The sequence below is a fragment of the Dunckerocampus dactyliophorus genome, chromosome 9 (genome assembly GCF_027744805.1).
Source record: "Dunckerocampus dactyliophorus isolate RoL2022-P2 chromosome 9, RoL_Ddac_1.1, whole genome shotgun sequence".
Lineage (NCBI taxonomy): Eukaryota > Metazoa > Chordata > Actinopteri > Syngnathiformes > Syngnathidae > Dunckerocampus > Dunckerocampus dactyliophorus.
Genome location: NC_072827.1, coordinates 24,283,489 through 24,298,808, shown reverse-complemented (window position 1 = coordinate 24,298,808; position 15,320 = coordinate 24,283,489). Strand labels below are relative to the sequence as shown.

General features: G+C 40.6%; 1 protein-coding gene across 5 annotated transcripts; it reads left to right on the top strand.

Annotated features, from left to right (window-relative positions):
- The first annotated feature begins 1,844 nt into the window (after positions 1-1,844).
- On the top strand, positions 1,845-12,666 carry crfb1 (cytokine receptor family member b1). Of its 5 annotated transcripts, none has more exons than XM_054787466.1 (8): positions 1,845-2,414; positions 3,915-4,009; positions 6,268-6,388; positions 6,595-6,761; positions 8,072-8,238; positions 9,150-9,306; positions 11,137-11,267; positions 11,471-12,666. In XM_054787466.1, exons 2-8 carry the CDS (start codon positions 3,934-3,936, stop codon positions 12,236-12,238), a joined length of 1,587 nt encoding a protein of 528 aa, XP_054643441.1. In that variant the 5' UTR covers positions 1,845-2,414; positions 3,915-3,933; the 3' UTR covers positions 12,239-12,666. The 5 variants fall into 5 exon arrangements, with proteins under 5 accessions (XP_054643441.1, XP_054643440.1, XP_054643437.1 ...); XM_054787465.1 differs by lacking the exon at positions 1,845-2,414 and adding an exon at positions 3,609-3,811; XM_054787462.1 differs by lacking the exon at positions 1,845-2,414 and adding an exon at positions 3,609-3,816.
- Positions 12,667-15,320: the final 2,654 nt, after the last annotated feature.

The window sequence follows — 15,320 nt, the reverse complement described above, 5'->3', positions numbered from 1 at the left end:
AGTATCGATTCAATGTGAAATGTACTTAATTGTGGTTGTTTTGTAGTCTAAAGCACTGAGGCAAATACTAAATCAATATTTTCTTTGGATTTTTTTGGTTCTTTTTTTGTGATGCCACAGCAGAAGGGTACCGGTAATAATAAAGAATGAAACGTACACTGCAAAGTCAACCCGGTTTAACAGGGTAACTTTAACTTGAAGAATCCAATGAGATTCATTTGGTCTACCTTTCGTACGTTCTAAAGGTCTTTTGTACAGACCAGAGTTGGCTTTTTGAGGAAGACTGCGAGTGAGCAGTCGAAACTGTGAGGTATGAAAAACTAGCCAACTCTGGTCTGTAAAAAAAGAGCTGCTTAGAATGAACTTGGAGAACCTCGCCTCCCAACACCTCCCTACTGTGTGCATTCTGTGTGGTTTCTCCCAACCTCATGCCCTAACAGTCCAGCCTTATCGAAGCAGTAGGCTGATACAAAAAACATTCACACATGATAATTAAGGCCTTTATAACACGTTTGACTTCAGAATTGTGTGGGAAAGCAAAACCACAGGATTTCCCAGTCTCACCTGTACCACACTCCCACGCAAACACGGCAGACCAAAAAAAGCGTTTTACTTTTCCCCAACAGAAACTTCTACGAGCACGCTCGCTACGTCATGGTCACGCTTTCCTATGTGGTTAGGACTACGTGTGCAGTTTGGACACCGCTGGTTTAAATCATCATACATTCAGACTTACTTTTGTTTTTACTGCTGAATAATAAAATCATGACGTGAGAATCCCCGTGGCATGTAATCGATCTATTATAATGTAATCTATGATAATGCACGAAAGAAGTGAAAAACAATTAAGCTCACACACCCAAAGTACGTGGATCCGGGTATGTTATGTTAAGTTATAAATCAATAGTCACAGTCAAAATATACCAGATTTCGACAAACATGGCCCAGGGTTTAAGGGGTTAAATAATGTAACTAAACGATGGGACTGGGCGCCATCTGAAGGTGGGGAAGAGAAAGTCTTTTCTCAAGAGTTTAGCTCTCTCCTCTTCAACTTTTCATCTGATCAAAGCAAAATGGGGCCTCACTCCTGTCAATCCATTGTTTAGCCGGACCATTGTGTTCTGGATTATAACACTTGAAGTTCAGGGATTAATCCCAACACGGACATGGGAACCTCCAGTTGGGGGACTCTCACAAATACGCTGACTGCCCCGTTTTCTTAACTCGCTTCTATCCCACCAAACATTTGATTAACAGTCAGTTTTTCATATTTTGATTCATGGACGAGTGTGTTTAGTGTGTCACTCACAGTTTGACTCTTTGACAAATTTTTTTTTTTAAAGTCAGAGAGCCCTCAACCAGCGATTGCTGCAACCACAGCACCACCTACTGGCACCAGGTCATAGTCATGGTTTTATTTGTTTCAGACTTGCAAAGTTGCATTGAGGAACATCACATGGTTACATTTGCACAACTCAACATGTCCAAAAAGGAGTAGGAAGAAGCAAGGCTTATTTAATTCTACCCCTACTCCATGTCTCAGCAATTATTAACAGTTTCTTACCATTTTCTAAGCGGGGCAAAAAGTGTTCAAATAAACACTGTATATAAATAAAACATACAAGAAATTCAAAGTAATAAATACAGTTAATTTAATTTAAAATAATTATAATTTATTATAATTAAAATTGATTCTGTCAGACAGTAGGGGTCTATGCCTTCATATAACGCCAGAATTATTTTTTTAATTCATTTGTTTTCATCTATTTATTTGTTTTAACTTATGTTGCTGTGTATTTGTTTATTTGATGTACTTAATTATTATTTTGTGTCTTCTTTCTGTTATGAACGGCCAAGGCCGTGATGCAGGAATCCAAAATGCAGAGTCGAATAGGTGAAAACAGAAAAGGTCTTTAATACAAAAATGGATAACAAAAAGGTACCAAAAACCACACAAGAAACAAAGTACAACCAAAATACATCCGGACCTAGTCGCGGGAAACAGTAACAAAAAACACTGCTAGCAAGGTGAGCTGAGCAGGGAAAAATACAGACAAGAACAAAAAGAGCTGCTAACAAAAAACTAGCAGAAGTACCAAAGAATACAGCTACTGCTGAAGACGTCAAGCAGGCAGGTAGGTACTTACAGGTGAGCAGAGCGAGGGTCAGAAAGCCAAAACACAATGCACAAGAACAAGCTGGAAGGAGCTGAACAGGGTGTAGCAAAGGGACAATCTGGCACTGGATGTGAGTAAGCACACAGCTTAAATAGAACAACTAATCAGGCACAGGTGAAGATGATCAGCAATCAGGGTGCTCAGGAGTGTGCTGCAACAGAGAAGCAGTAGAAGGCAGTACCGCAGCACACAATCCTGACACTTTCCTGTCTATTCCAAGTCGGGGGGAATTCTCAGGTAAGTTCTGTAGCCTCTTGCATCTTCCTTGTGAAGTTCTGTTAATAACTGATCATAATGCCCAAAGTGATATCTTCTAATCAGCCATTCGCTCTCACACACTCTCCCTGCTTTCTTTTGTCTAGTTCGGGTTATGCCTTCTTTCTGCAGCTGCGCGATAATGTAGACATACCTTTTCTTTGCTGCAATGAGTTTGCTCTGGAGTTCAACATCTTGTGGGTCACTTACAAATAGGGGAATGTGTGATGCCTGCTATAGTGTGACGTCACAGGGCGTGACATAGTAATGCCATGACATCACAGATGCGGGAAGTAGTGGTGACAATGAATACTCATGCGGGAGCAATGCTTGTCTCGCGTACTGTGTCATACACTAGATGTAAACAGTACCTGTTTTAGGCGTAAATAAGTCCTTTGGGAGGGCCCACAGCACATTCTAAAAATATAATTAAAAATAGCCACTGCCGGAAATGGCCTCTGGGCTGCAATTTGGACACCCTGCTCTAAGCACGGTTGGGAAAAAAAACTGCCACTGGTAAAACAGCACCCCCGCCTGGCTGTAAAGAGGTACGTGAGCAGCACAACATGCAATGCAGGATGAGGATCTCTTGGTGTTTGCTAAAAAGGGAATGTTTTTTAAGTATTGCTCATACGGAGTCTTAAATTATTGTACAAATACGATCGTTATCGTACGTCTGGCAACACTGGTGCCAAGTCATAACCCACCTCTTCGAAAGAGCCCCTACCAGCCTCTCAGGTCAGATGGGCGAATGCGGAAAGTACCGAGTGACGTATGGAAAGTGTTCAGGAACCACCAAACCGGAAACCCTTGGTGATACTTTCAACATAAACTACAACATACATATTCGTTGTGTATGTCGTTTCTTTGTAAACGTCTGTGAACTTTAAAAGCAGTATTCTTATGTTTGTACAGGGATACAATCCAGTACATTTGTTTGTTTCAGTAGATTGTGAAGCAATGATACAATTCTATTTACAACAGTGATTTAGTTACAGTGATAGCAATGGGAATACCACCCGAACCCATCTCTGAAATGCCATGTACCTTCAAGTTGCCTCATTCTTTCACGTATTCTTAATCCTTTATTTGGACCATGTTTGGCAAAATAACTAAACTTGCTTGAAAAGCAGCCCAACGTCTGGTGCATGTACTTTGAAAGCGTGACCGGAAGTTGTGGGTTATGTCTTGAGAAGACCCTTGCTGTGCGACGACTGTGAATTATTTCACAGTATTTTGCTACCTTTGAATCCAAAACGATTTTTGGGCGAGACACTTATGAGCTTGAATGTGCGTTTACTTTTTAGCTTAAAGCTACCATTAATGTATCGGATAATATTAGCTTGTGTGAACGAAAGTGCAAGTTCCCCTCTTCGGCTGTATGGTATTTTTTTAATATTTATGGTAACCTAAGATAAAATATTGTGTCAACTTCAGTTCAAGATATCTCAATTGTTTGTTGTTTTTTCATACTTTTGACAGGTAAACTGACAACAAGGTTATGGCACCGTCAGGATATAAGAGGATGTACCGGCTGTCTCGTTCTGTTATTCATGTGATGTTCCTGCTTGACTCTGGTGAGCATTGAAAGTTTACCTCTTTCTTCTAGCACAAATGTGTCGCTGGACTCGGCGACGTGGGGCAAACCCACAGCAAGGCCCACATACAGCACTTATCCAAACGTAGGGTGACCATATTTTGGTTACCGAAAAGCAGGACACTCCTGGCAATGACATTCTCCAATGATACTCGAAGTTTATTCAAATATGTGTTCTAATTAGAATACATTTAAAGTGTGCCTTCTCTGTATGGATAGACAATTGTTATATCATACATAACTATCTATAACCAAAGACACAAATTCCAAAAAAACAGAACTACAGGAACCTGAGGTCAAATACTTGTCAAGGTTTGGAATATTTTAAGGAAAAATGTGATCTCTAATGTCTTAAGAACTGGAATTGCATGGCGTCCCCAATTTTTTGAGACTTCAACTCGGCAAGCGTCAGAGGATAAACTTGGTGCATGTTTTGCTTTTTCTTTGGCTTTTGGTAATTACACAAATTCAAAATTCCGCCCACTGAGTGCCCTAATTTCGCTCAGGTTAATGGCCCATTGAAAAACAATGAAACCCAGCACATTTTCACCTTAAAAAAAACAACAGGACGGCCAGGACAGGGCGAGTCCTGGGAAAACAGGATAATTGGTCGCCCTGTCCACAATCAAAAACACAAACACCATAAACACATGCAACTCGAAAATGCTGCAAATTTAAAATGCTGCAATCACATAAATGCGACAGGATCAGAAGAAAAGACATGAGCGGGATGCCCAGAAGAAAGTTGGCTGAATGAAAAGGTACATTTTTTTTCATGTCTGTGTTAACAAACACTTGTCTGTAAAAGTGCTTGCTCTATAATATTGTAATATATTACGTCTCAAGCCTTTAAAGAGGGATATTCCTTAGGTTTGGTGCCCCTGGTAGCCTGACTAAGTTGTGTTTTTCTCAATGAAGTTGCAGCATTTCTCTCATGCAGTTGTTTTGGGATGTCTGTGTGTTTTTGGCATTTGCAGCATTTGTTTTTGATCCTGCAGCATTTATGTGATTGCAGCATTTTTAATTTGCAACATTGTCCTGTTTGATATGTTTAATGGTGTGTTTTTTGGTTTTGTATCATTTTTGCGTTTGGAGCATTTGGGCTTTGCAGCTTCAGACTAGGGCTGCAACTAACGATGAATTTTTTAGTCGATTAATCAGAAGCTTGTTGTTTTGATTAATCGAGTAATTGGTTAGGCACCAGATGGACCAAATCGATATGGACCAAACACGAACTGTTGGTGGTTTGGTCCGCAGCATATTAGTTAAGAGGCTAAAATGTTGATCACTGTTTTTCAAAGTCAAACACTGATGTGTGTGAATATCTCGTTTTGCCTAAAACACAAAGATAATAGGTCTGCTTTCGTGGATGACTAAAGAAATTGAAAAATATTCACATTTGAGAGGCTGAAATCCGAGGATATGTACATTTTTAAATCAAAACGATTAATCCAATACCAAAATAGATGATAAATTGTTGCAGCTCTACTTCAGACTTTACAACACACCCACATCATTTTTACTCTTAGTCTTTATGGTGTTCTTGTAGGTGTGTGGTTGTGTCTCACTGCGGCCAATTCTGTCTTTACACTTCAGGCTGGGTGTCAAATGCAATACTACTGTATAGTTTTAATTGGAGACACAGCCCCAGTGTATCAATTCACGCACAAGTGTGTTCACACTGAGAAGTACAGCAAAATGCAGTGTACTGTCAGTACACTGTTGTTGCACTCCAAATGGTGCCTGTCTCAAATCGATAGTTCCATCCCAAAACATTTCCTGTCATTGCACTTATTGAGCAAAATAATTACAAGCTTCTTCCTTCCTTTTTAATGGTAAATTGCAACCACTCAAGTCCGCGCCTTTCCTTCTTCATAGCCAAAATGGCGACTGTTGAGGGTGGTAAGAGTCCAGCACTGCGCTCTGCAACATCCAGGCAATGACAGAGGAAAAAGTTAAAACAAATTTGTTTTTAATTACTGTACAATTGAGAAGAGGGTGGGGGGAAAAAACCCTGGCAGATGTTTTAACTGGTGATCCAAATGTTGGTGAAAATGCTCAGTTGAGTGGTTGCAATTCACCATTAAAAATGTGAGAAGAAGAAGTGCGTAAATAATGCGATTGTTGTTTGCGGTAAGTGTACAATGACGCTAATCGACTTAGGACAGCATGAAATGTACTGTCATACGTATTCGATTTTTAAAACTCTGCACTCTGCTTTCTTTAATTTTTGTGCAGTGCTCGGTTCACTTCCTGCTCCATGTAATCTATCTGTGCACTCCGTTAACTTCCTCCATATCCTGCATTGGGATCCTGGGCCTGGCTCCCCACCAGGAACTCAGTACAAGGTCTTTACAAGGTAAAATCACCATTGTTCATGACCATCCCAAAAACAACCAAGAAATAGGCCTTCAGCAAAGTGGAAGCTGGTCAAAGACAAGCATCAGTGTCAGCCGTCAGGAGAGTTTCAAACTCAGCAAATGTTTTAATCTTGCGAGATTTTGTGGCACGAGATCCTGTGATCAGAGCAAGCATGAAGTAAAATGCAATTTTGTCTTTGTGCAGATTAAGTGGAAGTAAGGAAAGAAACCCAGAGAACGACAACACAACAACTGCAACATACTCACAGCTGAAGTTAGACAAATATAAGCATTACTTGACTGTCCAAGCATTCTATAATGGAACCTGGTCTGCAGTGTCAGAAGAAGTCTTCTTCAATCCAGTTGAACAAAGTACGTAAGCATGACTCTTTTTTTTGTAGTTAGTTAACTCTGCCGCTCTGGATCCTAAAGTACAGCAGAACCCTGGTTAGTGTGATTAATTCGTTGCAGAAGGTCTGACGCTATTTGGACACTAACCAAATACATTTAGGAGAAATAATAAGAAATAATGTAAATGTAGTTACTGTAATCCTTTCCAGAAAGCCCAAAATGTTAACAAAAAACAAGTTTTTATAATTCTACAGTTACAGTAACACCTCGGTTAATGTCCGTCCCAGTTAGTGCGTTCTTCTGTAACGGTATTCAGCTGGGATGCTTCAATCAGGCTTTTATGCTGCCGATACCGATCAACAAAGACTGAAATCGTCCGATACTGCGACCGCTCACATAGATTGTGTCAATTTTTTAATAAAAAAAACATTTATTTTCATATCTTATTTCAAGCCAAACAAAGTGAATATGTTTGTTTTACCAGAACATTAACAAAATGCTGGTATCCACAACTCACATTTAGTATTTCAGAATGCATTCCTTTCTAGTGTTCTCACATTATTAAGCCTGAATGAAAAGCAGGCTTGCAGGCACCTCATGTCGTTGTGGGGGGCTCTCTGGTGCCGGCGGGCACCACGTTGGTGACCCCTGGACTCTATGATATGAAAGGGGAACCATAAAATTTAGACAAAAACATATTTGACTTACTTTTTCAAAATCAGTGGTGAAACTTCACCAGATCAGACGCCTTCTTCATGGAGACTTAGGATACAAGAGCAGCTTGAGGGGGCTCCAGCAGGACCCCCGGCAGTTGGAAAACCCGGTTTCCTCCACCGCCGCCAACGGGCGCGTGTCTCGCGTTTTGGCTTATTAGCCGCCACCCGACCAACAATCACATTGCCAAATATCTTCCTATGAAACAATGAGAAGTCCCACACAATTGACGCCATGTGTGCTTACAAGTGAGCTCGGGACATTATGACAGGCCGTTTGCAGCATGTAACAGAAATCGCTACCATTTCTTAAACCCCTCATATAATCTAGCATGCAAAATCCCAAATGTCTGTCATTTTAAACAATTATAGGCCATTCTGTGTTTTTAAGTGCAACATCCAGTTTTGTCCAGAGGTATTCCTTGCCACAATCATGTCTGTGATCTCTTCAGGCAATGCTTCAACCTCACTCTGCTATTAAGTCTTTTATAAACAGGTGTGCCATTCCTGTTTCATGTCACATCCATTTTATTTACGGCGCACAAATACTGAACAGTATCTCAAAGAGGAGAAGCCAGCGATTATGAATATAACTACATGTCCTTTTCTCATTACTAGCTATCATCGGCCCTCCAACAGTAGTACTGGCTGGATATAGCAACCGCATTCAAGTCAACATATCACTGCCTGATGCTGACAAAAGCTCACAAATACCAAACGATGACATCTTAGCCTTTTACAAAGCTAAGTTCAGAGTCTTGTGGAAGACATCTAAAGGAATAGAGGTAAGCAGTTTACGTTCAATTCATTCAATATTTGGGCTGCAAAATAATTTGAATGTAACAACTTGATTTTGCACAAATATCAGGACATAGAAAGAGAAAGTGAAAAGAACAATGAAAAGATAATAATAAGACATTTAATTTCTCTTTTCTTGAAACTCAAGGACATTTTGCAAAATGCAGATAAAAACAACATTGGATAAAGTCAACATACTGTATTACAGAAATGGAGGACAGTGTCGGAGTGAATAAGTGATCCTGAACAGATGAGTTTTAAGTCTGGATTGCAAGTCAATATCACAGATGTCAGGTAGCAAGGGGTTCCAGAGTTTGGGAGTAGAGCAGCTGAAGTTGAACCAGTTGGAGCATGTTGAGGGACTTTTGGCAGAGACGAAAGCGGACAGAGATGCAGTAATCGATGCGGGAGGTGACCGGACTGAACAAAGATAGAGGCGGCATGGACGGTGAGGGAGCCGGTTATTGTTACAAATGTGGAACTAAGCAGAGTGGGTGATTTGTTGATATGGGATTGAAAGGACGGTCTGCAATCTAGGATGACATCGCTACTCTTTACCAGAGGGAGAGACTGAGGAGATATTGATGGTGAGGGAGAAACTGCCGATTGTGGATAGTGATGATTTTGTGCCAATGAGGCGGCGTTCAGTTTTGTCACTGTTTAATTTTAGGAAGTTTGAGGTAAACCAGGATTTGATTTCAGATAAGCAGAAGGTGAGGGGAGAGGGAGTGGGGTTTTTTTTTGTGCTGGAAAGGTAGAGGTGCGTGTCATCAGCAAAGCAGTGGCGGTGGATATTGAATTTGAATTATTTTGTGAGAAATTAAGTAACCGTGATGCCAGCAATGGCGCTGTAAAACGTACTTTCACCTGTTGTTTTTCCTCTCTATTTGCTCTGCAGGATTTTATAGAAACAGAAGAGAAGAGTGTTACTCTTCCCAACTTGGAGACAGCCAAGGAGTACTGCGTACAAGTTCAAACTAAGATTGCCATGAATAAAAACACGGAGCCGTCAGCCTGGATGTGCACTTACACAAGTATTGCAGAGCCAAGCAGAGGTAAGGAATGACTCCACATGTGACACCACACGGGCTGACGAAACCCACATCAACACTCGCACACATGTACAAGTACAGCGTATTGCAATCAATTCTTTCATACTTCCATAATGGAAAGACTACGTTTAACTTGTAACTCGCACCGGACTTGATTGCCAATGACACGCTTTTATTATTTTATAATTGTTTATCTCACAGCAGTTACAATAATATAATAATGATAGTCAAATAATAGCATAATAATAATAGTTGTCATCATCATCATCATAATAATAACATGGCTACTGTTGTGGCTAGCTAAAACTCAACTCTGAATCCCTGACGTCACTTCCTGTCCACACGTACAGAAGACATTTGTTGAAACACACACGATCACAAGTCTTATTTATGTCCTAAATGGCTTATTTTCTCTGATTATATCTACCATATTGGGTAATATGAGTGTAAAGGTGACTATAGGGGTGTTACTTCATGTCTACAGGGCTCTAATAATGGTAAAAAAAAATTTGATTTGCAAAGGCATAATTGGGTTTTCAATACTCTCACTGCAAAAATATTTGGTTTATTAATACAGTATCTAATTCACTTATCGCGGTCGGGCCTGTGACCAATTAACCGCGATAAACGACTTACTTCTTATTTTTCCTATTTCCCCATTTATCACATTTTTTACTAATTGGAAAACATATGTGTTCTTACCTTTTATCTGTATATGAAGTACATTCAGCCTTTCCTTCTCCAGGAAATGTTCTGATACTGTGTTGCAAAAGTCTGATCACCTCCTGGTGAGGTTGGGGTATCCGCCATCTTGGCCGTCAAATTCATTCATTCAGCAGAGCATAAAAATATCTTCAATGGATTTGATTTTCTGCTAGCTATAGTGCTAGCAGAATGGAAAAAAAACACACATTGGCTTTTTGTCTGTGGAAGGACGTCAGTGTCAAGCACCTTCCAGCTCACACACGCCCCCACTCCTTCAGGGTGCAGTGTTACTGCAAGTGCCTCCTTTATGACATTTCTATGTATTTTATTATCAGATTAGCAAGAATGATGATGTCACACTGACATTAAAGACATTACCCAGGCTGTCGAAAGCCATGGTGTATAATAAACGTTTTGGGAACATTATATTATTGCAGACATGCTGACAAACACTGCAGGCGCCGTCATCCAACTCACTATGCAGTGTGAGCGGCAGCCTCACTTGATCAGGAAAGGACTCATACAGAAAATACATTTAGAATACAGTTCAATATTCAATATTCAACAAATATGAATATTTTTTAATGTAAAAAAAAAAATTCATCATGACTGGTGAGTCCGGGCCTCACCTGCCTCCCCTGACTGCACGTCACTGCCTCTTCTAACTTTTACAAAATCTCTAAAATGTCCACATAGACACCACCACGACCACAGCAGGCTCAAACTAGATAAATTGAGCTCATTGTGTGAATGCTGAAGACCAATTTGTCATTTAAATGAATGTCATTTTTCAACATTTCAAACACCGATCTCAAACCGATCTAACATGAAAACATTCAGCCTAACAATTTTCCACATTCCAATTCCCGTAATTCCACATTTTCCGTGCAGCAATGCAGTTCAGCTTGAACTCTTGAGCATTGAGACGCCATAGCTACAGAAATGGCCTTTTCTGGTTTCTATAAATGCCCACATTCAAAAATAGGATGTGCAAAAAGCAGGTGTTTCCGTTGGCAGTTTTGCCCAACAGCTTGTATGTTATATCATAAGTACACTGAAATGCCAGAGACGGCAGAAGCAAACTAACATTCAATATCTATTGTATGTGTGTGGTGTTTGTGTCCTCAGTTCCTCTTGTTGTAGGTACAACTGTTGGTCTTCTCATTTTTTGCATTGGTGCCTTGATGACGTTGTTGTTTTGTCTCTCCAACACTGGATTTCTTTGGAAACTTAAGACAACGGTCCCCAGTGCACTAATTGTAAGTATAGACAGATACTTTATTAATTTTACGGGCCATCAATTAAAACATTTAATTGAGGACTGCTGATACAGACAGGTAGTCACATACTGTCACATACTGTAGCTTGCACAGAAAGCATCTCAACCCAGACAAAATTGCATTTTGGCCAAAAAGAGAATGTACTGTAATAGCATCTGTTAACACTTTTTTCCCCACTGTAGATTTCCCCGACCCATAGTACATCTCTGGCAGTAGAGGAAACCATCCCTGACTTTATCTCCATTTCCTCTGAGATGCGCAAAAAGAACACCACCACCAGTACAGCATTATATCCTGCCACCAGTACCACAAGATTTGAAGAGGATGAGGACGATGAAGAAAATGAAGAGAGTAATGTCTACATAGACAGAGATGCTGAAAATTCTTCAGGGGAAAGTTCATGTCGGGACTATGACGTATTCAGGACTAGCCAATTGGCTCCATCACAAGATTCTCAGAGTTCCACGACAAGGTCACAAGCTAAAGCAGGTACATCTGACTCCGCACTTCAGACTTTTCCAGGCGGGGTTGACCGAGAAGAGACTGGAGTTGAAAAAGTAGAGTCTTCATGTCTGTCTCAGTGGTCGAAAACCGGAGTCAAAGAGCAAATCATATGCGAGTTTGATGAGAAAATGATGGAGAACATCTGTAACATCTCTGACAACGTCAATCTAGTCACTGTCACTCTGGCCGCACTGGCTCCTTGTGAGGAAGAGGACCTGCACACGACAGACTCTACGGAATCTTTGAAACAGTCTGACCAGGAGCTTCTAATTTCCACACCCACAAAGCAGATTTTGTTCCACACCGACATGCAAACTGACTCAGATGAACTGAAATCAATGCAATTTACAGATTCAGTTGAGACTTGCAATGAGAGCAGTTGTGATGATGACAGTACACAGGATGAGGGGGAGGAAGCGCTATTAGTAGGATATATGAGGCGCTGATAAATGGTGTATATGGCAGTGTGACATGAGATTCTCATTTTTTCTGAGCACAAATTGTAATGAATATACTGTATGATGTAGAAAGACTTCTGACTCAAACCATTTGTCTTCCTCTACAACAGACATGGGCAAAATATGGCCCGCTGGCCATGCCTTGTTTATTGCTGTGAATTGGTACTGTGGTATTCCTTATCTATAAATCAAATATTATGGTGGTTAGAGCATTAAATAAACCTGTTTACCTTTTTTCAAAGTACGGGTTTTAACATGATTAGAGCCCTTTACACGTGAAATACACCCCATAAATAAAACCCGTGCTCTTGTGTGTTGCTGTAAATGTGTTACTAATAATAGGCCATAGTCAATCACAAAACATCGATCATTTATTAATTACTTTTTGAAAAATCGTGATAGAGTGAGGGCACAATGTTTGAACCATTAACACGAATGCAAAGGTGACTGTAGGGGTGTTATTTCCTGTCTAGAGGGCTCTAATAATGTTAAAACCCATATTTAGAAGGTTGTAAACCGCGATAAGCGAGGGACTACTGTAGTTCTTTTCATAAATTGATATGCTGAACGCTGAATCCTCCTTGATGGACGAGGAGATCTGGAAGGACCGGGGTCACCCTCATAAGTGTTTTTTTGTTTTAATCAAGACTCGCCAAGTGGTTGTTAACATCTGATTCACCAATGTAGATTTATTTAACGTGTGATTAATTGAAACAAAAGGTGCAAATACAATATAGAGGGGACGCCATCTTGGCGAAAAGAGCAATTGTGCCATACAAGAAGGTGTGACCCCCTGTAGTCCCGGTCACGCTCGGACAGGACAGGTGAGGATTTTCCTTTGATTTTTATTTTAGTTTTACTTTTAGTTAGTAACGAAGCAGTAGTGAACATCAGGCAAGACCTAAACATAAATTTGCAAACATCCTTTAACATCACACACAAATTAGTGTAGCCTGAACTCACCCCACTGGCCGCAGTCAGCAGTCGTTTTTCTAATACTGTGAGTCATCAGTCTGCATTTCAATGACATGAGAAGGTCTGACTCATAATTGTTTTTCATTTTCAATGATACACAGATGTATCATTTTCAGTCTATTTTTATTCCAATTTTCATTTTATCGTGTTTGATACGTGTACTTGCTCAGGCGACATGTCACTGGCTTCTTCGAGAATGTTCGACCACTTATTAGATTCTTTATCAGGTCATTTTTATTCTTCTATCCAAATGCTTTATTTATCCTTAGCCTGTCCAGCTCTGCAGCTTAGCCAAACAGGACAAGTGACAGAGTAAAAAGACGGTGGATAGAAAGAAAAAACAACAGAGGGGGAGGAGAATGTGTGTAACATTTTCATCAGTAACACTAATAGTACTTTGACTATAACAACCATGATGGTGGTGGTCTGCTTTTAACATTACTATTACTGATAGAAGTACTTATAAAAAAATAATAACAAAAATAATAGAAGCTGTAATGGCATTGTTTACTCGAGCTGTGAAAGCAGGAGTGCCAACTACAGGCAGCTATTGGTACACCTACCAATGTGTCAAACTGCATGCTGAGTACAACAAATTTGTACATGTTGGCAGGTCTGCACTAATACTGAAAGTCCTCCCAGCTTCAAACACCCCCCTTGACAGTTCACCGCGCCTCCCCCCAGGGGGACCTACCTCACTATTTGAGAAGCACCGGTTTATATATAGGTCAGTTATGTACATAGACATTTAAGGGCTTCATAGTCGAAATAGGTGCGTCCCATTACATGCATTGTTAACTCCCACATGCTAGCTGTTTTCTCTCTTTAGAATGCAAAGAAAAGGGAAAGACGTCTGGTCATGTTTCACATAAGGATCATGGATGATGGGCAGTTTTCCTTGAACTTTTGAACACAAACTGACATTTTCACTGAGGTTGTTAACAGTTTATGAGAAAAAAGGCCTAATTTAAGATCAAAGGGGACCTATTATGCTCTTCCTGTTTTCTGACCGATAAATGTTACAATGTTGTATTCTCGTGTTAAAAGATGCCAACACATCAGATAATGAGGTGTGCGCATTTGGAAGTGAGATCTGAAAGCAGTTTCAGACAGCTCTTTTTTTAACACTGTGTTCCATTGACGTCAATGCAACCCGGACTCTCTTATATGGGCATGCCCAGCACCCCCACCTGTATTGCTCTGTTCACGGTGTTAGCACGTCGAGCAATGGCTCCCAGGAAAGGTTTGTTGGGGTGTGTCTAAAGAGGCAAGCATCAGGCAGACGTGGTTGGAGTTGCTGTTTCCCGGCCTGCAAGAGAAAAATATGATCATCTGTCAACTGCATTTCACACGGGACTGTTTTGTGAACATGGGCCAATACAAAGCTGGGCTATCCGCCAAACTCTTGCTGAAGTCCGACACCTTTCCAACGTTACTTGGTCGTGTTGAAGAGTCAGAAGAGCAAGCTGTAAGTAACAATTGATCAGTGTGCTAACTGTGTTTATTTTGTGTAAGTAATCAGACAAAAGGCGTTCAGCAGCTGTCCGGAAGTCCTCGGGAGCGCTTGGGAGTGTGACCAATCACAGCGGAGTTGGCTCGGCGGGAAGCGTACCTGGAGGAGGGCCGGGGGTGGAGTAAATTACACAGACCGTTTGGGCGGGAGGCAGGAAACACTGCAGAAAGACATGCAGAGTCTGGAACATCTAGAAAGCTTCCTGTGCAGGTTATCGTGTGTAGCTGCTCTATAGGAGTCCAGAACCCAATACAAAGGTCCGAAAATGATTTAGGCCACCATTCATTTTGACTCTATCTCAGACACGCCAGTGTACAAGGGCTCTACTCGGGCTTTCCTTGATCCCATCACATAGCCTTGGCATATTGTAGGTAATCAACAAAAGTAGCCTATTATCATTCAACTAACTTCATCTTACTTTCGTCTTTCAAATTAAGGTTGAAGATAGTGGAGGCACAGAAGGCAGGGAAAGTCCCAGAGTGAGGAATCAGTGACATAATATATCTGTGTTTACTCTGGCTTTTTAATTATTGTTATTTTGTTTTTTATTGACACCACAGAGAGGTGTCAGTAATGGTTCAT

Bases quoted from the DNA above. Each gene is read 5' to 3' on its own strand.
- crfb1 (XM_054787466.1), top strand. From the start codon at position 3,934: ATGGCACCGTCAGGATATAAGAGGATGTACCGGCTGTCTCGTTCTGTT. The intron at 4,010-6,267 runs GTGAGCATTGAA...ATTTTTGTGCAG, and splicing joins GATGTTCCTGCTTGACTCTG to TGCTCGGTTCACTTCCTGCT. The intron at 11,268-11,470 runs GTAAGTATAGAC...TCCCCACTGTAG, and splicing joins CGGTCCCCAGTGCACTAATT to ATTTCCCCGACCCATAGTAC.